This window comes from Pelecanus crispus, chromosome 1, assembly GCF_030463565.1.
Source record: "Pelecanus crispus isolate bPelCri1 chromosome 1, bPelCri1.pri, whole genome shotgun sequence".
Classification (NCBI taxonomy): domain Eukaryota; kingdom Metazoa; phylum Chordata; class Aves; order Pelecaniformes; family Pelecanidae; genus Pelecanus; species Pelecanus crispus.
In genome coordinates, this window is record NC_134643.1 from 51633204 (window position 1) to 51657792 (window position 24589).

The 24589-nt window shown below is 42.2% G+C and overlaps 1 protein-coding gene across 2 annotated transcripts in view; it reads right to left on the reverse strand.

Moving 5' to 3' along the window:
• EEA1 (early endosome antigen 1) overlaps window positions 1-18646 on the reverse strand; it is a 77774-nt gene extending 59128 nt beyond the window's left edge. Inside the window, exons 1-3 of one of the 2 annotated variants that reach the window (XM_075727731.1) lie at window positions 18615-18646; window positions 9871-9963; window positions 6705-6827 (exon numbers count right to left, since the gene is read on the reverse strand). In XM_075727731.1, coding sequence (XP_075583846.1) covers window positions 6705-6827; window positions 9871-9963; window positions 18615-18638 — 240 coding nt within the window. In that variant the 5' untranslated portion in view covers window positions 18639-18646. The remainder of the gene's footprint in view (window positions 1-6704; window positions 6828-9870; window positions 9964-18614) is intronic. The other variant, XM_075727732.1, reaches the window with a different exon arrangement.
• Window positions 18647-24589: the final 5943 nt, after the last annotated feature.

The following is a 24589-nucleotide window of genomic DNA, read 5'->3' on the forward strand; positions in this document are numbered from 1 at the left end:
CCAAATTCCACCAAAGGTCTCGGACTCCATCGAAGCACCAGAGGCTTCTTTACTTGCCTTTTTCAAGACAGACTTATGAATAAGCCTGGAGAAGAACATTTGCAGCTATTTTTCCCCCCGATAGCTAAGATTTACTTTCAGGCCTGATAAAGTTAAGCTTCTCAGTGCGCTCTCTCCTAAAAGGCATATGAGGTAAATGATTCCTTTCGGGTAACATTAATATTCGTACAAACCATTAATACAGTATTCTTTGGGAAGTACACCAGGATGCTAAAAGCAACACTGGAAGGAAACTCTCACCACAAGAACTACCATATTTATTTTTATTGTACCCATATAATTTACAGGGCTATTAACTGTTGGAAGAACTTTGGCCTCCCACATCGAAACACACTGCCCAGCAAGAGCAGGGGCGCAGACCCACAGACACAACCAGGCTGACTGCAGGTTACCATAGAGCCCTCCTAATCCTCAGACTATTTTAAAACCGATTCAGAAATAGTTTACGTAACAGGAAAACGTATAGGACTGAATGGATTCTGTTTCTCTCGCTTCTCCTTGTATTACTCTGTAGGACTGGGGGAGGAGTAGAGTAGTTGTATAAAAATATATTTCTGAAAATTTCAGCCTTCTCAGAATATCATCTTACTTGTAATGGCTTTTTTTCCTCACCATTCTGCACAAACCTGATCTAATGAAGTTGTGTAGTGTGACATTTTGAAAAGAACTATTTTCCTTACTCACTAGCAAAGAAAATTGAAGATTTTCAAAGATATTCCCTCAACAGGCTGAAGGCTCCCACCTGAGGGTTAAAAAAATAATCAGACATTTACATGTAGGTGTCTATTCCTCATCACCACCAATGGAGAGCTATTCAACACAGTTAATGGAGGAAGAAACTAGTCAGCTGACCTAACAAATGTGTATACCATATGTAGGGTTAGCATAACAGCTCACTCTGCTCCATCACCGATAACTGGAGCTTGACACCTACATATATTTGCATTAAATCTGTCTTCATCTGCCAACTGCTCTTTTTTCCCCAGAGCTTTAATGAAAAGGTCTTTGTAGAGCTAATATGAAATCTTAAGTAATTAATGAGTGAAAGCACAGCTTACTTTATTCAAAGCTCCTTTTTCACAAGTTAAAACTGGAGTTATCTGGCAGAAAGACAATGACACTTCTTGAAGGACAGTCCCATGGGCAAAACAGTTTTTACAGGATGGAATTCAGATTCGCTTGTACAGTTGGAGTCCAAGAAAAAAAGTACCCTATTTAAGTTTGAAAGTCACAGCTATAGCTACCCAGCTTCCTTAGCATTTTCTTGAAATATCTAATGACTGCCTAGTCTATTCTCCAATCCCACTTTAATACTCCATAGAACTGAACAAGTGGTCCCATTTTGGCTGCTATGATTGTCGTTGATCTACAGCTGTATGTGGTAGAGAGCCATATAGCACGGATAGCGTGCCCAGAGCTCTATTTGCTAATAAAAACAGAGCTTCTGCAACATCTTGAATTTTTATTCCACCAATTATGTCATGAGTCAAGCTTAAAGAACCAAGAAACTTCGCTGTTTTCCACTGAGAAGTCAATTTTATTCCACAAACACTCTTCTTGGAAAATATTTAAGTACTGTGGTGAACACAAAAAAAAACCCCACCCCACACAAAAAAAACCCAGCCCCCACAGAATTTCAGTATAACTGATACTTTTACCATATGGAAAAGATGAGTGACTATTCTACCATATACATGCCATAGGACAGCTTAGCCCAATCCAGTATGCACTTTAACATACTTGGCATTCACATGACCAGGCTTTACATTTAAATAAATCTGAGTTTCTGGACTTCATCTTTCACCTTCCAGAAATACTGGGCCAGCACACAAGCCTACAGCCTGTTTCCAGTAAGCCACATGAACAAAAAGTAATAGCTGTGATTCAAGCCCAGGGTTGTAACACCTTCCAGCCATGACCTATGTTTGCCCATGTCTCAGAATCCAGACTTACATTAACAACTCTTTCACAGCTGTATTTGTACGATAAGCTGTATGCTGTGAATGAAGTCCAGCACATTTAAAAATTGAAAGCAAGTTCAAGAGCTGTATGGCATGTTCACATGCTCAGAGGCATAAACACTTTTCTGGAGTTGATTTTAGTTTTTGTGTGTAATGAGTATTTGGAAAAATTCTAATTTCACCATTCATGTTTTTCCACTGCAGGTGAACCTCTGCAACCTTCCCTGATACGAGATACACGTTTCACCAGCATTTAAATAGTAAGTCTAGGCTAAAGCTCATATATTCTCCAGTTACACAGTGATTTAAAGGCTGAAACATTTTACAGGACAGAAGATTTGGAATTGTATATACTTAACCAGAGGACAGAAATATACTGATGTTTCAGAGCTGAAAGATGTATCAAGTAGTTTCTATGCTTTATTTCCCAAATATATATCAAAGCAATTAACTGAATCCTCAGGAAGTTCTCAGAGGCAGATTAAACTGTCTGCCTATACAGCAAGGGCAAGACCACGTTTTGTAATTTATTTCAGAAGTCTTACATACTGATTAAAAAAAAAAATCATGAGATATTTTAAGTTAAAGAATAAATAAATTAGGTCACTCCTTTTATATCTTGTTAAAAGGAAAATACAGTTGACATATTTTCCATGCCTTCCACCAAAAAAAGCCCTTTCCTATGTGTTTACAAAAAACAATAAGATGACAGTGGCTTCCTCAGATAACAACTCTATTTAATTATTAGAAAAGTAGGTAAAAAGGTCATGTTTCATACAATTAAGACCTGCGGTCCATTTCAATTTTACAAGTAAGTATTTAATTTTCTGGACAAAAAGAAAAAAGATGTCTCGCTACAGTTTATGTTATACCAGACTGCAAACTTGATGTCTTCCCAGAAAAGAAGCTGCATTTTTCCTGGGAATAATAGAACCAACATAATTTCTAGTTCAGTTCTGTTCTGTTTTTATTACTATTGATGAGTAAGACTACAATTCTGACACAACCTACAGACTACAATTTTGTCACAAATTAGAAATTCTAATCCAGTGGATTCTTTTTCTTAAAGAAAAGTTGCATCACATGGCCCAGTCAAATCAAACCAGTATCTCTAATTCTTCATTCTCTTAGTATTGTTCAGATGTTGCAGCAAATTAATTACCAGTGTAGCTCAACCAACAATTTTTGTTCCTGTGCAAAGCAGGCAAGTACCTCTGAGGTGAAATCAGCCGCCACAACCTAATTTGAGAAACAACTGAAAGAGCAGCCAAAGAGAATAAAATATTAGCATTAAAGCATTGACATGACGTTCTGTGCAAAACCAGTCTGCAACATTCCAAGGGCATCCATAAAAACAGAAGATGCAATCAATTGCATCTACAACAGGAGGCAAATAGGAAAAAAACCACCATAAAAAATGAGATATTTTCAAAGACAGACAGAAAAAAAAACCTCACATTTTTGCACAACTAGTATGCCAATTTAGACTCTAGGCAATCCTGCTATGAAAAGCCTATTCAGAAAACATCAGGGTCATATCTTCCTTGTATTAGCTAAGAAATACATATTTACTAAATATCTGGAAAGTTATGGACTACTCAAAAGAACTGTTTAAAGACTGCCTTAGATTTAGCCTAGTTGTAGATAAGACAATAGATATTAACAGCCACTATATTCTAAACATTGCAGGGGTACCGTACAGTGGGTTTTTTTGATGCCTCAGGAGAAACCAGGAAGGGAGGTCTGAAACTAAGCCTCTCTAACTGACTCACTGTTTAGATGTCCTGAACATCCAACAGTCAGGAGACAGTCAGGAAATGCTGGACACGGTTTAGGAATGTATCATTCCTTTAGGAAAAAGAAAACAAAACAGAAGCAGCCACACAGCTTTTGTTAGTGACACCACTGTACACATGAAAGTTGGGGAACAATGTCCCTGTTTGGGAATGTGGCGATGCATGTGACTTCCGTACGGCATTTGTTTGGCTGAGTTGGCTATATATGGACAGAGACACTTGCCAACATTTTGGTGGTTGTTTCTGCAGCTGAATAAGCCTTTGTCTTTTAAAGTAAGCTTTCATCAGTGTTTGAGGGGCAGGGGAAAGTATTTTACTGTCATTTTCACCAGTTATCATATGGTACAATCCCTAGTTTGAAAAATGAGGGCTGCACAGAGAGCTGGTTCAGGGGAAGACCACAAATAAGGCTGTAGGCAAGCGGCAAGGATCCCTTCCCACAATAGGGCATCAGACACCTTCAGGAACTGCAGGAGTGGATGCCTGTGACTGAAGAACAAGAAAACCCTCACTTCATGAAGGACGGAGAGGAGGGAAGGGCAAGGAGAACAGAGGGGCAAATGACCTGACTTATGAAAATTTTTATCAGCCTGGAGGGTGTATCAGTGGAAGACAGGTTAGTGAAGAAAGCTATAGGCAAAATTAAAAGCAAGGTACTAATGCTTTTGTCAATCAAATGACCATTTTTCAGGTCTCACAAAGTGTGACCAAACACTGCTCTTGCAACATGTCCTATCTCCGTATTTGAGGAGAATGCACTGGCAAAAAAACTGAACTCGGAACTTCTTCAGCATTGTTTCCAACAAAATGTATTTAACTTTTCACAGTAGTATCCACAAGCAACAAAAAGCCAAACACCAGCCTAAGTAAGCCAAACTCAGCAATGTTTCATAATGTCTGCTACATAATCTGTTACCAATGTCATCTTATATTACTCTCATAATGCTGACTCGGGAATGGCAAAGGTGGAACAAATGGTGACAACCTGGTTGTGTTGCTGCTTCACGATCACAATGTGCTTGTTGCAAATGCACGCTACCATTTTCCATCAACAAACGCAAACCATCAGCTTCTCAGTAGTCAAGTATTTTAAACTTTACATATTAGTATTGATGATAATGATTAACAGATTTCCCCACTTTTTCAATGCTTCGATGCATGCTGATGTAATAAAAGATCAAACTGGAAAAAAAAAAAAACCTCTCTATATTAGCATTCTTTCTTTCTCACCTCTTCCAGTTACTGAATCATTGTACCCAGAAACACAGCTTTAGCAACAGGAAACAGCAACAGCTAAAAACACTTGAATTTCCATTTCATGTGCTACACTCAATACACAAGTTTTATCACGTTAAAAAGTTGCAATCAGCTATTGACAAGTAAAAAGTACTGACAAATATCTGATGGTGGAAAAACAAAAACTCAAAGTGGGCAAGAACCTGCAGTCAACTCCATGAAACTATGTTAAACACAACCCAGCTTAAATAAGAGGGTAACTTCAGGTAACCAAACCACCTCTGACGGCTCACATCCCACAATCTACTGATATCATTGCATCAGGAATGCCATATTCTGTCACTGGTAAGTCACAGCTTATTCAAGTAAGGTACTTGCATTGTGACCAGATAATAAAGAACTAAAACGTTGACTTGACCACGAAAAGAGCACAGGAGGTCCCCCCGTACTCCAGGAGAGCAGCACAGGCCAGCTTTACCACAGATCTTGCTCACATTAACAGGTGACGCTTCACCCTTGAAAAGAGATCTCAAGTAACTCTTGGATAATCAGTGTATTGATGGCTTTCATCATCTTTGGGAATAACTTCCCACAATTTGAAGTTTTCCCTTCAAAAATAAAGTGTAAATACACATCAAGTGTAGGAAAGGAAAAAAGCGCTCCTTAGCAAATGCATACAGCAACAAACACAATAAAATCACACCTCTCACACAGCCTAGAATAAACACTTTGATTCCAAAATTCCACAATGTAATGTTGACAGAAAGAATGCAAAACTTCACCTCCACACAAACCCATTTAGGGCATGGCAAGCTGCCTGCCCCCAGAAGTCAAATCTACTCTCTGAAGTTTCACAGCAGAAAAAAATTCAGATAGCCTTGTGCAGCTGGAGGCTGTTACCTTACAGAATCTAAATCCTTCCAACTGAGGAGTGTAAAACTGCACACTTTGTTTTAATTGTGCAGTTTTACACTCCACAACTGGAAGAAGTTAGAAATGCACTACTATTTATAATGTCTATTAACTGAAACAGCCTTTGCATTTTGTCGGGGGCATAGAGAAATTCCAGTAAAATTCTATATAAAAAATTGGTTTTATAATTATTTTTATAATGTTGCTGCAATATATAAGGCTCCTACACGTGTTCAAGAAGAGAAGCTTCTAAATTTTTTATATTCCTGTCCTCTGTTCCATCTTTTACCCAATGTACCTACCTCCCACTAGAAATCTGCTTTAAAAATAGTTAGCTAATAAGAGCTGGAAACATTTCTTTTCACAAAGGATGTACCAGATCCGATACTGCATTTATGACTACACTGAGTCAGAAGAGAGGTAAATCAAACAATGTAATAGTCTTATTTACACTAAAATCAATCAAAAGCTGTTCAAAAAGAATACATCGGTGACTACAAGTCTCCCAATACTGCAAATGTTTCATGTGAGACACAACTGCAAACCAGAAGGCTAGACATAGGTTAATTCTTCTGCTGAATGTATACATCGGAATCATGCATAACAGATCAAATTATGTTTCAGCAAGGAATCAGAAGAAACAATTTTAAAAGCTGACACCCAAGCCACGAGAAAAGATGTATGTTCATTTAAAGCAGCCCATTACCAAAGCTATTGAAACAAAATAAACAAGACCCACAGTAACAGCTGGGAGGTCACGAAGCTCCTGTCTTCCTTCTGTCCCAGCGTGCTCATTCTGGTAATGTTCAGACAGATCAGTGGGAGTTACACACACTTTCATACACAGTGGACAGATGAAGCCCTGTGAAATGTATATTTGTTTTTAAGAAACTAATAAAGAAAAAAGCAGATTTGGAATCAAACGCTGTTCAAATTCTTATGCTGAAAGTTCTCTACAATCACCAAAAGCAAAGTCTGTTTTCCTTTTGGAAAGATAGTTTTTGCAAACCACATATCAATACCATGGAGAAGGCAAGAAGGAACAGTTATTAAGAACATTAAAATAAACAAATCTAAAATACACTTTAAAAGCTAGCACCATGCTGCATACTACTATGTATCTTCCAGACACTCTTGGTACCCCCTTCATGTGACAGAGGAATAAGCTGCATAACAAATTGTGAATGGACCGTTATAAGGCACGACATCAGATCCATCACGCAGTTTCCCATAAGGGTGTTCTGGTGTTTCACAGAGAGAGACAAGAGTGGTTGCGGTGAGATTGCAGAAATACCCCTGTAAATTAATAAGCAAGTTTGTGGCAGCAGGAGAGGCCTAGGCGCCAGCACAGCCGCACACCTGGCTGGCCTGCTCACTTAGGGAAAAATACGCACCTTCCTTGGTAGAATTTAAAAAAAAAAAAAAAAAAAACAAACCCCTAAGCATGCTCACCAGAGATTTACAAAAGCCAAAAGTTAAATCAGTTTCTGAAGAACAACAGCTTTACATCTTCAAGACACACACCACATGCTTAAACACCGGGAAAAAGCAGGGCGGAGAGTAAAGTGCTCTGGGCCTCTGTCCACGCTGCTGGCTGGGGGATGCCTGCACCTCCATGGCAGAGCGCTACAGAGGCAGGCAGAGCAGACTGAACACAGCCCTCCGTGCATGCATGGAAAGGTTAAGGCCCCTTCCAAAAAGGATGTCCGAGGCAAACCTGTCCAGCCAACGCAGCCACCTTACACTAATGAAAGCGTAAGCACGCTGGTGGACTCACTGCAAGCATGGAGTATTTGGCAACCCTGTACTGCAGACAGAGTTGCACTGGGACCTAAGCTACAAAGGTAGTATAGGCTCAAACATTTCCTCCTTTGGCAGACTGCACAGTGAATAAAAGACATATCACAGAATCGTAGATTCATAGAATCATTTAGGTTGGAAAAGACCTTTAAGATCATCCAGTCCAACCATTAACCCAACTTGATTACAGGTCCACATGTGATCAGAAATGCTGACATGGCCACAGATGGGACTAAAACAGATTTTCACCTCTCCTTGAGCAAGGAACAGTTTGAATTCAGACTTCCCCACTCCTTTTGTTTCATACTACAATTCTCAAAAATCAGGATTGATTTCAACTAGGCTTGAGGAGGTAGGAAACAGATTAATCTGCACAGATTTAATAATTATTCTCCATTTGAATCTTGCAGCAATACAAATCAGAAGATCTAGCCAAGAACCTGGAGTAAAACCAAGTCAACTGGATTTCTGACTTTATGTAATACTGGAGAACCAGGTGGGAAGGATAAAATGGAGAGCAAACATTCCACAAAGTCTGGCTACGGTGCTCCTGGAGAGAAGTTCTCAGAGAGACAACACCTCAGGCCAGCTGCACAGGAAAAGGAGGACCAACAGAAAGGCTCAAGTAGCGTGCTGTAACGCGTGAACCTCAGGAGAGTAAAAACCCATCACCAGTTTCAGAGGGCAGTTTCAAACAGGTTTTGAAACTATAAGCTAAGAAGAGCACCCCACTTGTAACTAATTCAACAGATGGTGAAATTACTGACAAGTAAAAAGATACTTTTTCACGTTATACAGTATCAACCAAAAGTGACACAGCAGCCTTTGGTCTGACCCAGTTTCAACTCAGTAGCAAGAAAAGCCAATGGTGCAATAGTGCAGGCACACCACCGCTTTGAAAGCTCATCCTATGTCAAGAAAATACTACTACATTAGTATTGAGGTACCTTGTGACATCCACCAGCTGTACAGTCAGTGATATTGCACTCATGTTAACAGAACTGTGCAATTTTAGCCAAACTTTGGAAAGAAGCAATTATCTCATTGCATATTTTTATGCCTTAATTAACTACAAATGTAATGAGATTTTAGAATATTTACTTGCTTCAGGGACAGTGTAACTATACATACAAACCAGATTTGGGCTCACAAATGCGTGACATACAACATGCAGCAAAATAATAAGGAATATCTGATTATACTGACTGTAATAAGGTTTCAAGAAATAAGAAATAAGCAGATGCACAGATGGAAGGCAATTAGGATTTTTAACAGCACAGTGAAAAGGTCTCTTATCTCTTATCATAGCAAACACTGGAGTATTTGAATCATCATACACTTTATTCAGTGTAAGAAAGGGCACTTTGCTCCCTTTGATGCTGTAATAGGAGTAATTAACCTTGCACTACATTTGTATGCTAAGCTTGAAACATTTTCAAGCTAGGTAATCAGGCTACATTAGCACAAACTAGCTTCAACAGCCATTGAAGTCAGTTTGCATTTTTCAGAGTTAATATTTGACAACACTGTAAATCCAAAGACATTGTAATATGGGATTGAAGCAAGAATAACAACTTATTCTGATGGTTAAGTATGGCATACAGCACATAAAAAATGGATAGAATTTAGACATGGTAGATTTACACACCAACACCAAACAAAACCCAACACGTTTGGCATTTTACGAGGAGGAGGTGGTTTCCAGTATAAATTATAGCTTAGCAGAAGAAAGGTGAAAAGGGACTACAAGTGTGATAAAATGTTAAGCTCCATTTTTTGGAACTCTCATAAATGATTTATTAATGAGGAGTCTTAAGCTTGTGTCTCGTTGTTTTTAACTTTAATAATTCATCTGCAGGATTACAGGAAGGATTGCTTGTGACCATTTAGACAGACAAGCCTAATTAACAGCTACATATTTATGGGCTTAGACACCCCTATTTTTATTTAAATAACAACCAATTCTTAGAAAAGAAAATAACAACCAGTTCTTTAGTACAGCTGTTATGTAGGTAGGGCACCAAAAGTTACTCCCAACAGCTTCATGGATCAGAGAAACAGCACCCAAGGTTTAAGACTCCAGTCCCATGTACGGTGCACAGTACCTCGGAGGAGCCTTCGTTGTTCACGTCCACGGCATTTCCTGGTGTGGCAGATGAATCCGAATCTGAGCTCTGAGACCCACCTCTACCTGGAGTCTGAAAGACAGGAGGGACAGAAAACTGAGTGTCTACAGACTGCATTTAATAAAGCATGGTACATATCCTATGCAAAGGCCTCTCTTCTACTTGCTGGAATACAGAAGTATTTTCCCTCCACAAGAGTAATGAAGTGAACAAGCTAACTAGCAATTACATAATTTTCAGTGCAACACTTCAACAAAAGCTTTTATCCAAGACTCTCCATGCATCAAAGAACAAGCAGACACCAGAAGCAAAGGCCAGAATTTTAAACCACTTCCTCTCATGAACGCTCAACACAAAACAAAGAATTAGGCCAAACTCTGCCCTTACATCACTCACTCTGATGTTAAATGAGGACGCTTTATCAAATCGGAAAACACTAGAAATTACAATCTAAACAGTTTCCAAAGTAGTAAACTACTATCACACTACTTTCTTGATAACTTGTCTACAATCTGAACAAGCTTTTACATATTGGAAAGACGGAAAACTAAAGAGTGAGAACCCTGTTGATACAATAAGCACACAAGCAGGTACACTGCCTTGATTTGGAAAAAATAAAAATAAAAATCAAGTGTCAAGCCTGTGGTAAAGTTAAACCATGTTAATCAGTAAGACAACCTATAAAAATAAAATCCTATGAATACGCTGGAAATCAAAACAACAGTACTGATTTCAAAGTACAGGTTTAGAGAAAGTAAGCAAATAAATTTGAAACACTACTTGATTCAAAATCTGGATGGATGGATCACAACTTATAATCCTTTTCTTAACCCTAACTTTGATTTAGATTTGATTTAACTTCTCTTACTCATCTCCATAACACCACTACTTGACTGATGGCAGAAGAGTTAGCACTCTCAAAGCAAACATCAGTAAAGAAGTTATCTTAATACTGATATGCAATCTTAGTTTCAACAAAGAATAAAAGTTCATTATCCAATTCCATGATGACAATTGCAAATAGGATGAAGTAATGCTACTGCAGTATTTTAGCCCATCTAGAAATACTTGTAATGTTATAAAGGATTTTCGAATTTAATATAGAGGGATTAAAGATATAGACTTTTAAATATATAGATTGAAATCTACTGAGAGAGGGACAGAAGTGCATAATTTTAGTTTCTAGATCTTGGTGTCTCCAAAATCTTACCTGGTTTAGAATTTTTTTTCTCAAATATATCCTCCTTTTTTTTTTCCACACAAATCAGCTATATAACCTTTTATAAGATATCTGCAGCACGCAGGCTTTTCCATACTTCAAAAATTAAGTATATTTTCCTGCTTTGTTTTGTAAAGAATGTTCTATTTCCAACTTTCATAAACATTACAGCCTTTTATGTCTAATCAAATTTAAAAAGTATGTCATAAAAATATCAAGTTTACTGATTAAGGACTTAATTCCCAGTGACATAGAGTTCAATTTTAGAAAGGCCCTGAAGATTGGCCAAAGAGAAGTGAGGAGGGGTGAAGCAGCGAGCTATCAGGGCTGGCAACAGTAAGTGCAGGAGAGAGGAGAGGACCATCTCTCCTCATTCCAGCCTTCTCTGGGGTCATCAGTTAAGTGATCAACATACACTGGCTTTCCTACTCCCGTGCCTTTTTTATTTTAGCTGTTTAAGTTTTACTTTTTTATGTTTCTAAAGAAAATAAAAATACAGTGTAGTTTCCTCCTAGTACAGCATACAAAAGCAATAGGCAAGGCGATGCAAGCTCTCCAAGTTAACAACAGGAGAGGCAAAAAAGCCTCAAATAAGCAAAGAATACAATGCACATGCAAAGCACATCAAAGTGAAGGCATTAGTACTTCTCCTCCAGGTCACTGATACATACAGTAAACAAGGCACATCCCAGCATGGACCACAGGTACACGCTCACCAAGTTTTCATATGACATCAAACTGGGAGGACCAGTTGATACACTAAAGGGCAGGACTGCCATTCAGACGGACCTAGATGCGCTGGAGGAATGGGCCAGAGGAATGGGCCAATGGGAACCTCATGCAATCCAACAGGGACAAATGCGGAGTCCTGTGCCTGGGAAGGAAAACCCCTGGCAGCAACACAGGCTGCTCTGCTGAAAAGGACCTGGGGCTTGCATCAGACAGGAAGTCAAACAGGAGCCAGCAGTGTGCCCTGGCAGCAGAGAGGGCCACCGGCATCCTGGATTATATCAGCAGGAACCCAGCCAACCAACCAAGGGAAGTGATCATCCCCCACTGGCCAGCATCTGTTGGACCACATTGAGACACTGCATCCAGTTTTGGCTCTCCCAGTCCAGGGAGGACACTGATAAACCAAAGTGAGTTCAGCAAAAGGCCACCAAGACAGCTGGGGCTGGAGCACCTGCCCTGTGGGGAGAAGCTGAGGGACCGGGGCTGGCTCAGCCTGGAGCAGAGACAGCTTTGGGAGGGCCTAACAGCAGCCCCACTACCACCTACGAGGAGGTCATCAAAAAGAGGAAGCCAGGCTGCTCCTGGCAGCGCACAGTCGGAGGACAAGACACGAAAACTGAAACAAGAGAGGTTCCCACTCTATGTATGGAAAAGCTTCTCCAGCGTGAGGCCATACATGAGCAGCCTGCTCCTGACCTCCGAGCTGGTCCTGCTTGCAGCAGGAGCTCAGACCAGCGAGCCCCTGAGCTCCCTTCCCACCCAAATTGTTCTGGGATCTCTGAAGCACTGCCCTGCAGAAACACACGTCCTGCAGCAGAGCTCTGAAAGTTTAGTAACTCCCTCAATGAAGATGTGGATTGTGTGCATTGACAGTTGGAGGAATAATATCTAAAACAATTTATAAGGTGTAGCCAAGTTCCTCAGTAAGGCAGATAAGTTAGAATACTGTATCTAATGTTATAAACAGTTTTCTTTGGTTTATATTGTTCAAAAGTTCCTTTCCATGCAATCCATAAATCACAATCATGCAACCCAGAGGTAAGGCTCACTCGTGAATCCATTTTGTGCGAAAACAAACAATCCAAAGAAGATGTATATACACATATGTCTACATAAGGGAACATGAAAAGGTCAGGTGTCAAAGCTTTCTTCCATAAAGGAGCTGAACTTTCATGATATATGAATCTATTTCTTATTGAGAGGAATTTTTAAAAAGGCTTTAGAAATCTGAACATGATAAAAAAGCTTTTGTATGGCAGTTAGCTATGGCAGCTGTTCTGTTCTAGAAAGCTTGAGAACTTGGACTTCTAGCTGTCCCAGAATCTACATCCACAAGTAGAAATGGGATGTTTTGAAATGGAGAAAGCGTCAGCATTAACAGATATGCTCTTCTTTACTAATCCTTTACAAGAAAGGAAAGCCTTGTGTTCCACTCTTCAGCTCCAAAAACTGAAGAATATGCCTTCATGTAGCCTTGGACAGAAAGACACGAGACCAGAGGCAGAACATAAACAAAACTTGATAGCCTGGGCAATGGCAGTAAGAGATGGTCCAACCGGCTGTTTAGACAGGCAGCATATACCTCCACTTTTGCAATACCTGAGCGTAAGCTTTCAGCATACCTCATGAACCAAAACCAAGAATCTTCTGTGACAATTAACACAGTATTTTCTTCACCTTATATCATAACTTCTTATACAACGCTACTGTGCATTGTTAATTGCCCATCACTTTTCACCCCAGAGCTGGCTGCATTTCACAAGGAGATTTGCATAGTAACTTCTGCTAGTTCTAGCACTACAAATTGGAGATTATTACAACCTCCAGGATGAAAGCTCTTGTATTAAAGGTACAGTGTTATTACTACGTGGTTGATTAAAGTATTTGCTTTATGAAACACTCCAGACATGCTATAATCACACTAAAACGCACTGCATGGCATGTCTTACTACACACAATACACAAGACAGATATTATTAAACAGTATCTGGTAAAACCCTTTTAATCTTTCAAAAAACAATGTGCTCTCTTTTAAAGAAAAAGATAATTCCAAGCTAGATTTAGAAAGCTCAGTACAAATAGGTGGCATTTTCCGGTGAGTGGCATGCACAGGGAAGAAGGGTGGGAAGGAAAGAGGTCATTAAGTAACTTTCAAGAGTGGGAGAAACACCCCATAGCATCCATTTGCAAAGTAACACAGACTAGAAAGAAAAATTTAATACAAATCTGGAAGGATGTTATAGAAACTGAGATCATAAATGCAATTAACTTATCGTTCAAGGCTGTAATATAATTTAAACATCCTTCACCAGCCAAATAAAAGAATGGGGGATTTTTAATTGATCATTGCATGATCAAATAGGCTCACACTCATGTTTAAGTTAGGCTCCCAGACCACTGTTATATCATGTTCCATAAAAATAATAAATCACAACACACTGAACAACTCAGACTTCGTGAACTAAGGAAAGATTTAGAATGATGCCCTTTGCTTTCAGTTGGACTATACAGGGGAGCAAAAGAATGACTTATGAATCCCATAGGAAAAGTAATTTTTCATACAGGCTTCTGCATATGTATTTTTACATAACTAACATTTGACCCTTAAAGGCATACCTGGAGTTGAAAGACTGATGCAAAATTAGTCTCTCACCCAGCGCATTTCTTTCCTAGCTGTCAGAGTTGTATTTGTTTACTTTGCAGAGAAGCATATGTTTCTACTACTAGCACCAGAGTTGTAGAAGTAATATGCTAAACTTCATAATGTTGTCCTCTGTGTTTTCTCAAAACTGCAAGCTATTATAAAGCAACATCATTAACAACAAAAAGGACGACAACGATTGCAGCTTGTTTTCTGAAAAGGAATAGAAAATTATATAATGAATGAGTTGAGCTAATGCATTAAAATGACAGTGTAAATATGGATCACTACTGTGTCATTTTTGCATAGTCATTTATCTGCCTATAGCTACACTCCATTCAGTTATGATACTCTTTTCAGCAGTTTTAAATTCAGAATAAATTAAACCTTTGAAAAATATGTTAAGCCTTGAGAAAGTCTGAACAAATATGGATGTGTACAGTTTTCCCAGCACAGCTTTAAATACTACAGAAGGGCACTATTGTCCAAACATATTAAGGTCCTGAAGCAACAAACAAGACACAAGAATGAGAAGGCCAAAGCTCTTGTTACCAAACAACTCTTAGTGCTAGAAACAGAGCACAGTGCAATACAGAACAGTAATATTGTTTACTTCCAAAAAAAGTGTGACAGCTATTTTATGACTCTGTAAAATGAAATGACTCCTGACTTCATAGGGCTTAAAACCTTTCTTTCTCATCATGCCACCGGTCCCACACAAGCAGACTTTGTGCCCAGGAAGAGGCACACACGCTCCCTCCAACCCCATAGGGAGGGCACAAGCACAGCTGCAGTTCAGCATCCATCCGAGTAAATACGCTATCTAGCAAGCCCTGCAATTATAAACGTAAAAAAGAAAATTATAGGTAAGGCATGACATGCAATGCATCCCAGACAAGTAAGCATCTCTGCTCCTGAGCTTGGAGTAAGAGAAAAGGAGACTGTACTACTCGAGCTACAGAAATGCCTGCAAAGCCCTGTTCTCCACCTAGACCCCAAGATCTCAACACCAAGAACTCATGCATTGTTAAAAACAGAGTGATGGGATCTCACCACCCAAATACAGTACAACGGCTAACAGTTGTAGACAGCCAGTTAAACACAAAGAATGAAGAAAAAAACTAATGTAAACAGTAGTCACACTGCCCCAACAGATGAGTCCTTCACTACAAAACATGAGCGATGGGAAGAAGGCTCAGAAGAAGGTCAAAGTAATCAATTTTCTACCAGCTGAAAATAAATGCCTCCTCCTTACAAAAAGTGTTTTTTTTTCTTTTTTTTCAAGTTTTGGTATCTTGCAAATATAAGTAGTGACCTCTGCTTTAACAGACCAGAGGCAACAGCCACTCTCCCACTAGCAGACGAACAACAGAGAGGGGACACAATGGCTACAAAGGGGCTTCAGAGTTGAACACAAAAAGAAGAGACAGCTCTCTAAAGAATACTCTGACAAAAATAAAAATATCTGGGCAGGAAAGTTGTGTCTCAGACATTCCACACAGATGTCTTCTGGGAATGGCTACCTTTTTCTAGATCAGCACAACAAACAATGCATGAAACTGAAAAGTGGCAAGAATGAATGACAGGGAGTTTTACGGTGCAAACACACAGAACAGGCAGATCCCTGAGATATCACACTGAAACACACGTAAAATTTAGAAATAGCTTGCAGGGAAAGGGCCTAAAACGAGGACCTAGCTGAAGACAACATGGAGATACTAACTTCAAAAACTAAATGAGCAATGTTCAGTAGTAACAAGTATATAATACTTTCCATTTTGAAAATATGCCAAAGTCACCATGAAGATGCTTTTAAAAACAGAAATTACAACTGTGGAAGAAATAAAAAGGTGATCAGGGAACAGAAGTATAAAAAAGAAACATCTGATGTCTCAAAACTTCAGGAACCAGAATTTCAAATAAGTGACTAAACCTGTAAACCATATCTTTGTAGTTTTTGTCTTCTTTGTAGCTTGATGGGCAGCTAAGTTACAAAAAAAAAAAGGACTGTAATACAGAATTCCTTTTTTTTTTATAAAGATGCTTTCATAATTCAAGTTATATCACCAGTAATGACTAGCCATCCAGCTAGAAAGGATGGCATCACTTATAATCAAATAATAAACCAAATAGAAATACAAGAAACTATGTTTCAGAACTGGAAGGTGGGGTTTTTTGCCAGCTACATTAATGATGCACAAGAAAAGGGTCAAGAGGAGGTTCCTTGGCCTTCAAATTACTGCCTCAGAGATGTGAAAGATTTTAATACTTATGCTCTTTATGTACAAATTTGACAGCAAGCTAAGGCTCACTGCTAACACCGAAGTACATCAGAAGTCTTTTTCATACTTTGCCAACCACAGATTGTAAGTGAAAAAGCTATGTATGAGGTTGTGCATACAATCACTACTTTATTAAAAGGGCTTTAGGCCTCTTATGAAGAAGTGGATTTTTAAAAGCATAATTATTTGCACCAATTAAAAGACTAATACCTTTAAAAATCTTGGCATTTCTCATTTTTTGGGCAGGAAGAAATCTGTTTCACCTCTGTTGGCAATTAGCTCTGCTGTAATCCTGTAATTTTGGGGAGCCACTGGGGAACAGTTATTTGTTTAAACTTTTCAGAGAAGACGGCTGTTTCTAACACAAAAAAACCCCTTTTGCACTGACTTTAGATTTTTATAGGAAGTGTTTAACTGAACATACTTGGGGGCAAGCTTCCTTTGGCACTGCATCAAGCTTTTTCCTATATCACAGAAGCTCTCCTTGACGGCCTGTTATTTCTCAGAATCAATAAACACCCAGTTAAATGCTGCCAATATTTAATTAGATCCATACTACGTTTCCCTGCTTGTTAGCACGGCTTCCCATCAAACTTCAGGAAGGAAGTTCTTGCCTGTAAACACAAAGCTCCAAAGAGACGAAGAGTGATCTTCACCTGCTCAGGGTCTGTGACTGAAAAACAATTTTAGGTACGCTTTACACTGAAAAAGTTGGTTGTATGCATACCAACGTAGTTTCTTCCCCTCTGTTACCTCTCATTCTTGTAACAACAATTCTTTGCATGGCAGGTAAGAAAAGCATGCCAGCATTTCCAGTAAAACACCCTTTCACGGAGGGCTTACGCAGACAGCGCGCTTCGAAAGAAACACCAGACAAAACAGGGAGGGCAGCTGGTTTCCCCTCTATCCGTGAGCACCTTCTGCACAACACCGACCCCGCGCTCTTGCGGTGCGGGATCTGGAGCGCTGCCTTCCCAGCGCCGGCGTGACTCAACCCTTTTCGGTGGATGCTCCAGCCCAGCGCCAGCGATGCGGGACTCGCGGAGCCCTGAGCCACGCCGACACCTGCCCTTCGCCAGCACCGCCCTGACACCAGCGCCACCAGCCAAGCGCACGGCGGCCGGCACCGCCGCGGAAGATACGCGAGGATTTTGGAAGGCGAGAAGGGTTTCATAAACGAGTGTCACAACTTGGCTCTTCAAACCAGCCTGAGCTGCCGGAAAAGCCGGTTCCTAAAGTAAGGGAGGCAGCTGGCCGGTGGCCGCCGGGCTGCCTTCCGGCGTTAGGAGCCTGTTTGCCAGCCGGCCCCCCGGGGAACAACCCCGGTCCCCGCGGCGGCTCTCCCCAGGCTGGGCTTCCCTTCAGCCTGCCCCAAGCGCGGGCGGCCCGCTGCCGCGGCGGCGAGCGAAGGCGGGCGGGAGGGCGGGCGGAGACGCCGTCGCGCTGCGGAAAGGAGCCACGCCGGGGCAGGGCCGCCCCTCGCCCCACCGACAGGCCCCTCGCCCGCCCGCGGGGGCCCGCCCGCCGCCGGCACCCCCGCCCCGCTCGGGGGACGCCGCCGCGGGCCCGGCCCGGCCCGCCCCGCCGGGGCTCGGGCCGTCCCCCGCGGCGGGCGAGGGGGCGGGCGGCGGGCGGACACGCTCACGGCCTCCGTGGCCGCCACGGGCCTACCCCCTCCCCTGCGCCGCAGGGCGGGCCGGGGGCTCCGGCCCCGCCGCGGGGAGCCCGGCCCTGAGCGCGGCCGGCACCAGGAAGCGGCACCTCCCCGCCACGCCACGCCACGGCACGGCACGGCACGGCACGGCACGGCACGCCGCCCTCGCCGCCGGGGCGGGTCTCGCTGCCTTACCCGCTGGAGAATCCGCCTGAACATGGTGGCGGAGCACGGATGCCGCCGGGTGGCCGCGGCCCGGCCGAGGGGGAAGCCGCGGGGCCCCGCGCAGCGCCGCCCCCGCCCCGCAGGAGCCCGGCGCGGCCCGCTCGCCCCGTGACAGCCGCCGCGGCCGGGGAGGCGGGACAGCCGCCGCGCCGGGGCGGGACCGGCACCGCACCGCACCGCCCCGGGGAGGGACGGGCCCGGCGGAGAGGGGGCGGCAGCCGCCCGCCCGCGGGGAGCCGGGGGAAGGCGAAACGGGGGAGAGAGGACGGAGGGTGCCGGGGCGGGGGACGCCGGGCCGGCGGGGGCTGCCCCTCGGGTGCGGGCGGCTGTGGCGGCGCGGGGTCTGCGCCCCGATCGCCTCCGCGGCGGCCCGGGCCGGGCTCCCTCCCGCCGCGCCGGGCCCAGCACCGCAGCTCTGGGCGCGCCGCCTGCCCTCCGCCTCCTGTCTCTGCCGCCCGGGAGACGTCGCGGCTGCGAGGGCAGGGCCGGGGGAGAAGGGAGCACGGCCGTGCCTCCCCGCGGCCCTCGTCCCCTGCCCGCCCGGCCTGCAGTGCCGGCGCAGCCCGCAGGCGGGCGGAGGCCGGGCGGGTTGGCCGTCCCCCGGCAGCACGGCCCTCCGCCCTCAGGGGCTGCCCCAGGCGCCCGGCAGCTGCGGGCCGCCCTCGCCGCTGTCACTTCTCCGGCACCAGGGCCTGGCCGAGGGAAGGCAACGCTGTAGTCTGAACTCGCAGCTGCGGGCTCACCGAACGAGGCAAAGCGCAAACGCGGCTCCGTGTGTATTTTCGTTAGTCGTGCGGTATTGAAAGTCCTGAGGAATGCACGCTAAAGGACTATTGTTACGGCATACTGGTTTGGGTAATTCACTGACTGAAGGAGCAGTTGCTTCCTTCAAGCCCTGAACGGAAAAGGCGACCTTGTGGCAGGACCCATTAGGTGGTTTTTAAGTATCAGGAAAGAACATTTTGCTCTCACAGGCACACACCTACCTTCAAAAAAAGTACAGCCCCAAAACATCAGTTCGACCGAGAAAGAATCTATGTCTGTAGGTACTGAGGCAAAAACCCTGACAGGGAGTTGGTAGAATACCAGTAGCCTCTATAATACGTAATTCAACATGCTACAGTTCCCTGTTCTCTAAAGCTGCAACTTTTACATATTGGATGCAAGACAAAGGGTCATGAGTAAATAACAAACCTGTCCAATGACTAATTGTGCAGAGTAGTGCAAATATAGCAGAGCACCAGTTGTGCTGTAAAGCTTGACATTTTTTCCACTCAGAGGCTGACATTTCTAAGCGCTCTAAAATCCTCAGATTTAGTGTGAGTTACGAGCACATGACCAGAAGGATTCCGCTGCAGCAGCTTAGGGCTTGGGGCACAGCAGCGGTATGTGTTTGAACTCGGTTTAGTCCAGCTACAGGCTCCAGCATGTTTCATGCTAATGTCATTTAGTCCACAACTGGGGCAGGTTAAGAGCACACATGCAGTTGGTAATGGCTTCAGCTGATGACCAGTGACATCTTTGGTCACATCCATTACATCATTTTCATTTACGGGTCCATAGTACAAAATGGCTTTGAAATTTGGCATACTGTATAGCAGTAATGAGGTTTGTTTCTGAATTTTGTACATGGGATTAACAATGGGAAAAGGATTGTTCTTGTATGGCTGTACACTTCCTTAAATATCTAGGCAGGCTATAGACATTTACTCCAAATCTAATCAAAATTACTGCAAATTTTAGTATCTCACTCCCTTTACCAGATATTTCAACAGGAACGATTGACAGCCTAGACGATGAACTGCTGGAATGCTCCATTTGCCTTGCCCAGGTGAATTAAGCAGCCCATCTTTGCAACTCATTTTTTATTGCCCCAGGTTAGCAATTCCTCGGTGCTCTGAGGAAGATGATAGAGATTTGAGGACACTGGTTAGAAGTCCTACATCAAAGGAGGATTTTCTTAGACAAGTCTTGCAAGGAAATGCATGATCCTTTATTTGTGTGGATGTTTGAGTGAACATATGCGTCTGTCTCCCTGTCCATCCATCATTCCCTCAGTAACTTATGAATCCATCGGCCAATTTCAATCAAATACAACAGAGCCAGATAAGGCTCAAAGATATTAAGTTCCTACAAATTTAAATAAGTGGCCAGGGAGAGGAGAGAGATCCTATTGATTCCTGCCTGTACAGGAAAGACTGCAGTGTGACTGCCTTTGCTAAATACCAGAGAATGCACATAAAAATTCACCCTTGGGGCAGAGATCTAGGGAAAAAAAAGATTAAATCAGTCCCATTTCCAGTGGAAGTCCTTGGTTTTAATTATTGTGTGTATGGTAATGCCTATTAATTCATATCATGTGCTGCCTTAATATTAAAATCTCAGGCTGTTAGAATATAGTTGATGTCCTCAGGCATGGGAGTTGTAAATTTTCATTTCATCCAACCTCATAAATTCTGTGAGGGGTTTCGTGACAGGAGGGTTGAAAGGTGCCTTTCTATGGAGTCCATTGGTGGCAGAAAGTCTCAGACCACAATCATGGCAAAGACTTTCCCAGATCCAGCTGGAAGCCGGTATTTCATCCTCTAAATGGAAGCCAAAGGCTGAAAGTCTGAACTACAACAACCTCTTGCATACCTGCAGAAGCCAGCATGCCTTTATTTCAGTAGAGAACTGATATCAGTCTTGTGACTGTACAAGCAGTATTCGGGATGGCCCAGCATGCACCAACAACTCTCAGACCTTCCAACAGATAACTGCCTTTTTTTTTTTTTTAATAGCTATGCATATAGCCAAATAAAAGCAATGATACCTGGACCATGGCTCACAGGAATCAGTGCCCATGCAATCTTCTGCCATGACTGAGGGCCACAAGGAATCACCATCACTTGGTACAAAATGGCAGCGAAAATAATGTATGGTATGTCCACAGCACATATGCTCACTTAGACATGTGGCCTATAAATTTACAAAGATTCTGGGCTACTGTCCTACATGTTTTCAGTGTTTATACAGATGATTATTTTCAGTCATGTTAAGTTCGTGACCGCAAAATCTCTTGGTCACAAGCTCCTTGGGTTCATGATGTGCTGCACTGGAAAAATATCCCATTTTTTTCAAGATGTTGCTTTTAAGTATCCTATTTATAAAAGGCATCAGCCTCTGGTTGATTGTTTTTTTCTAGCTCTTTAACTATACGTTTTTGACTGTCACTATATGCTGCTCATATAGTTTCAGCAAGTAGCTTTCAAACTTACCCATTTTTCTGAGGCTCTCTCCTTTCGAGTTGAACTCTATGAAACTCAGTTGAACACAGTTTGTTTGAAGGATTTGTATGCTAAAAAACCATAATAACTAGCAGGTAAAAATAATACCATGTTAAAAATGCACATCACAAACCATGGAACAGACAAAGAGAAATAATAAGATTAAAGAGTATTAAAAAGTTGTGACCATCTGTCTTCAAAGATTAAACTTTCCATAAACTCCCCTTTATCTCCTCAGCCAAGCTCCTCCAACAAACCCATATTTGAGGTATTGGAGAAAACTGGTTTCTACACACAATTTAAATATGACACACACACCCCTCAACCCCCAAGAAATGATACAACTTACCATGTGGAAATTATTGATCAAAAGAAGTATTTTATCTTAAAATACTTCATACAAGCACAGAAAATTTGTTAGCTCTTGAAAATTGCTTATAATATTCGTACAACTACTACTGCGCATATTTATGAAATGGCAGCCAAGGAGTGAATAGAAAGATTATGGCCATCATCTCCTGTTCAGTCCTCAATGATTTAGAAAACCTGCCACCTGGAGTTTGGATTCTAAAATGATGGTAAAGCACATAATCTTTCATAAACAGATTAAGTTAGTAAATTTGTGACAAGAAAAAGAAACAAGGTATTGTAAGTGCAAAAGTGCAATTCATAAGTAATTAGTACAGCATTATGTTACAACATTGCTGAAACCAAGAGAAAACACACACCTGGGATTTTCAAATTCCTCCAGGTGGCTTATAACCATGTATTTCACAGAAAATTGGGGATTTGGGTGCTCCTAAATCAAAGCAGCATTTCATCAAAATGCATACTAGGAATTGTCATTTAAGAAGAACATGGCTGGACAAATGAAAATTTGTGAAGGAAAAACTACCTTGAAGAAGAATGTTTCAGCTATTGATACTCTCGTCCCTCAAAAATATTTGTAAATAAAATATGCAGAGTGCAGTTTAAATTCATGTTTTCTCCATTTTGCTGAGAAACTACAACTGAAATTTGTCATTCTTGCAGGCAGCACCAATAAGCTTGAAGAGGCCAATGGCAGAAAACACTTGATAAAAGAGAAGCTCTTGGTGAAACTAGTGATACGGAGAAATAAGTGTTAGATGAGATGAGACATCAGTGAGACTCACAGTACATCAAGAAAAAATATTTTTAAAAGTGACACATAACAGCAAAAAGTCAAAAAGGTGGAAAAGATTGGAAAGTACAGTAATTCCACATTTTGTTTCAATCTGTAGACTTACAAGGACAAAAAGTCATAAGAGCATGTGACAAAATTTGGAAGCTTTCTGAAGTACGGATTTGGGCACAAATGCATTTTCAACTGAAGGCGGGGCTGCTTAGCAGCACAGATGGGCCACTGCCATATAATGGGGGTACAGGGACCTTGCCAGACAGTGCTAAGGCAGGCAGCTGCCAGTCCCTCCCTGCCTGCCACCTGTATGTATAGGGCACATCTGCTCCACAATAGCCATAACTGAACTAAGGTATCCAATTAAGAACAGCTAAAAGGCTTCTCAGAGTTCTCAAAATATAAAAATCTGTATTTGTTACTGATCTTACTATTTATGTAGGAATATACTTTAAAATGGTCAATGCCTAAGTACTAAAATGACAGCATCTATCTTGCCTTCAAAAGAGTTTGACAGTTTGGACTGAACTCTCAGTATTTCATTGTTTACCATTTGGCTCCCCCTCAGATTTATTAGGGGAAACAAATAGTTTAGCCTGGAAAAACAGTTAGGGTGGTTTTAAACTGGTGTTAGCAAATCAAGATTATCCAGTGGCTTGGGCGCTAGTCGTAAGACTTGAGAGATTGCCTATAATTTTGTACGCAGCCCAAAACTAGTCCTCTGAGTAACACTCCCCACCTATAAAAAAGAAAATACTGATACCTCTCTATTGTGAAAAGAAATTGGAATCTTGTGATGAAAAGCATTACAGAAGAGTCAAATGCTACTACTAATGTAAATGTATTGGCAATCAATTAGGTGGTGACAACCAAATGATTTATGAGCAGTGAAAGCAATGAAGTCTACTTTCCCATGAAGAACATATCCCGCAGCTTCACCTTTACAGAAACTCCATCTTCTGTCTCTCCAAGGCCCCTCAGAGCCCCACCACACAGGAGACAGGACGTGCTGTGGTCAGTCCAGAGCTACAGAGGAGTTCCTGTACATCAGCTTGGCTCACTGAGCTTTCCAGTAGCATAAGTGTGGATCTTTTACCTCTACCCAGTCATCAATTTTGTCAGAAACCCAAGAAATGTAATTACCCTTGAGACATCTACGCCTCTTTCTGTTTAGACTTAAATTGCCCCATGGGTTCAAAACGTATGTGGTGGGGAGCAGAGGGGAAGGACGTTGAAAGAGACAAGAGGTCACCTCTGCTTCCCTAAGGAGCTGGGCAAAACCCGTAGCGTGGTTTTAGTCTATGTTTGAACTAGTCACCAATCTTTCCTGACCCACTCCCTTCTCAATACAGAGAAACAGCTCTTCAATTCTTCACTCGAGGTACTGAAGAGGTTGGTCAGAGCACCAGTACGTCGCCCTGCATGTATTAGGGGAGTGTGTTTTCTCAGCTACTTTAGAACCAGGCTGACTCTGTGATGATGTCTGTAACAAAGAGCTGACAACTGGAGGCCAGCTCCTGCGC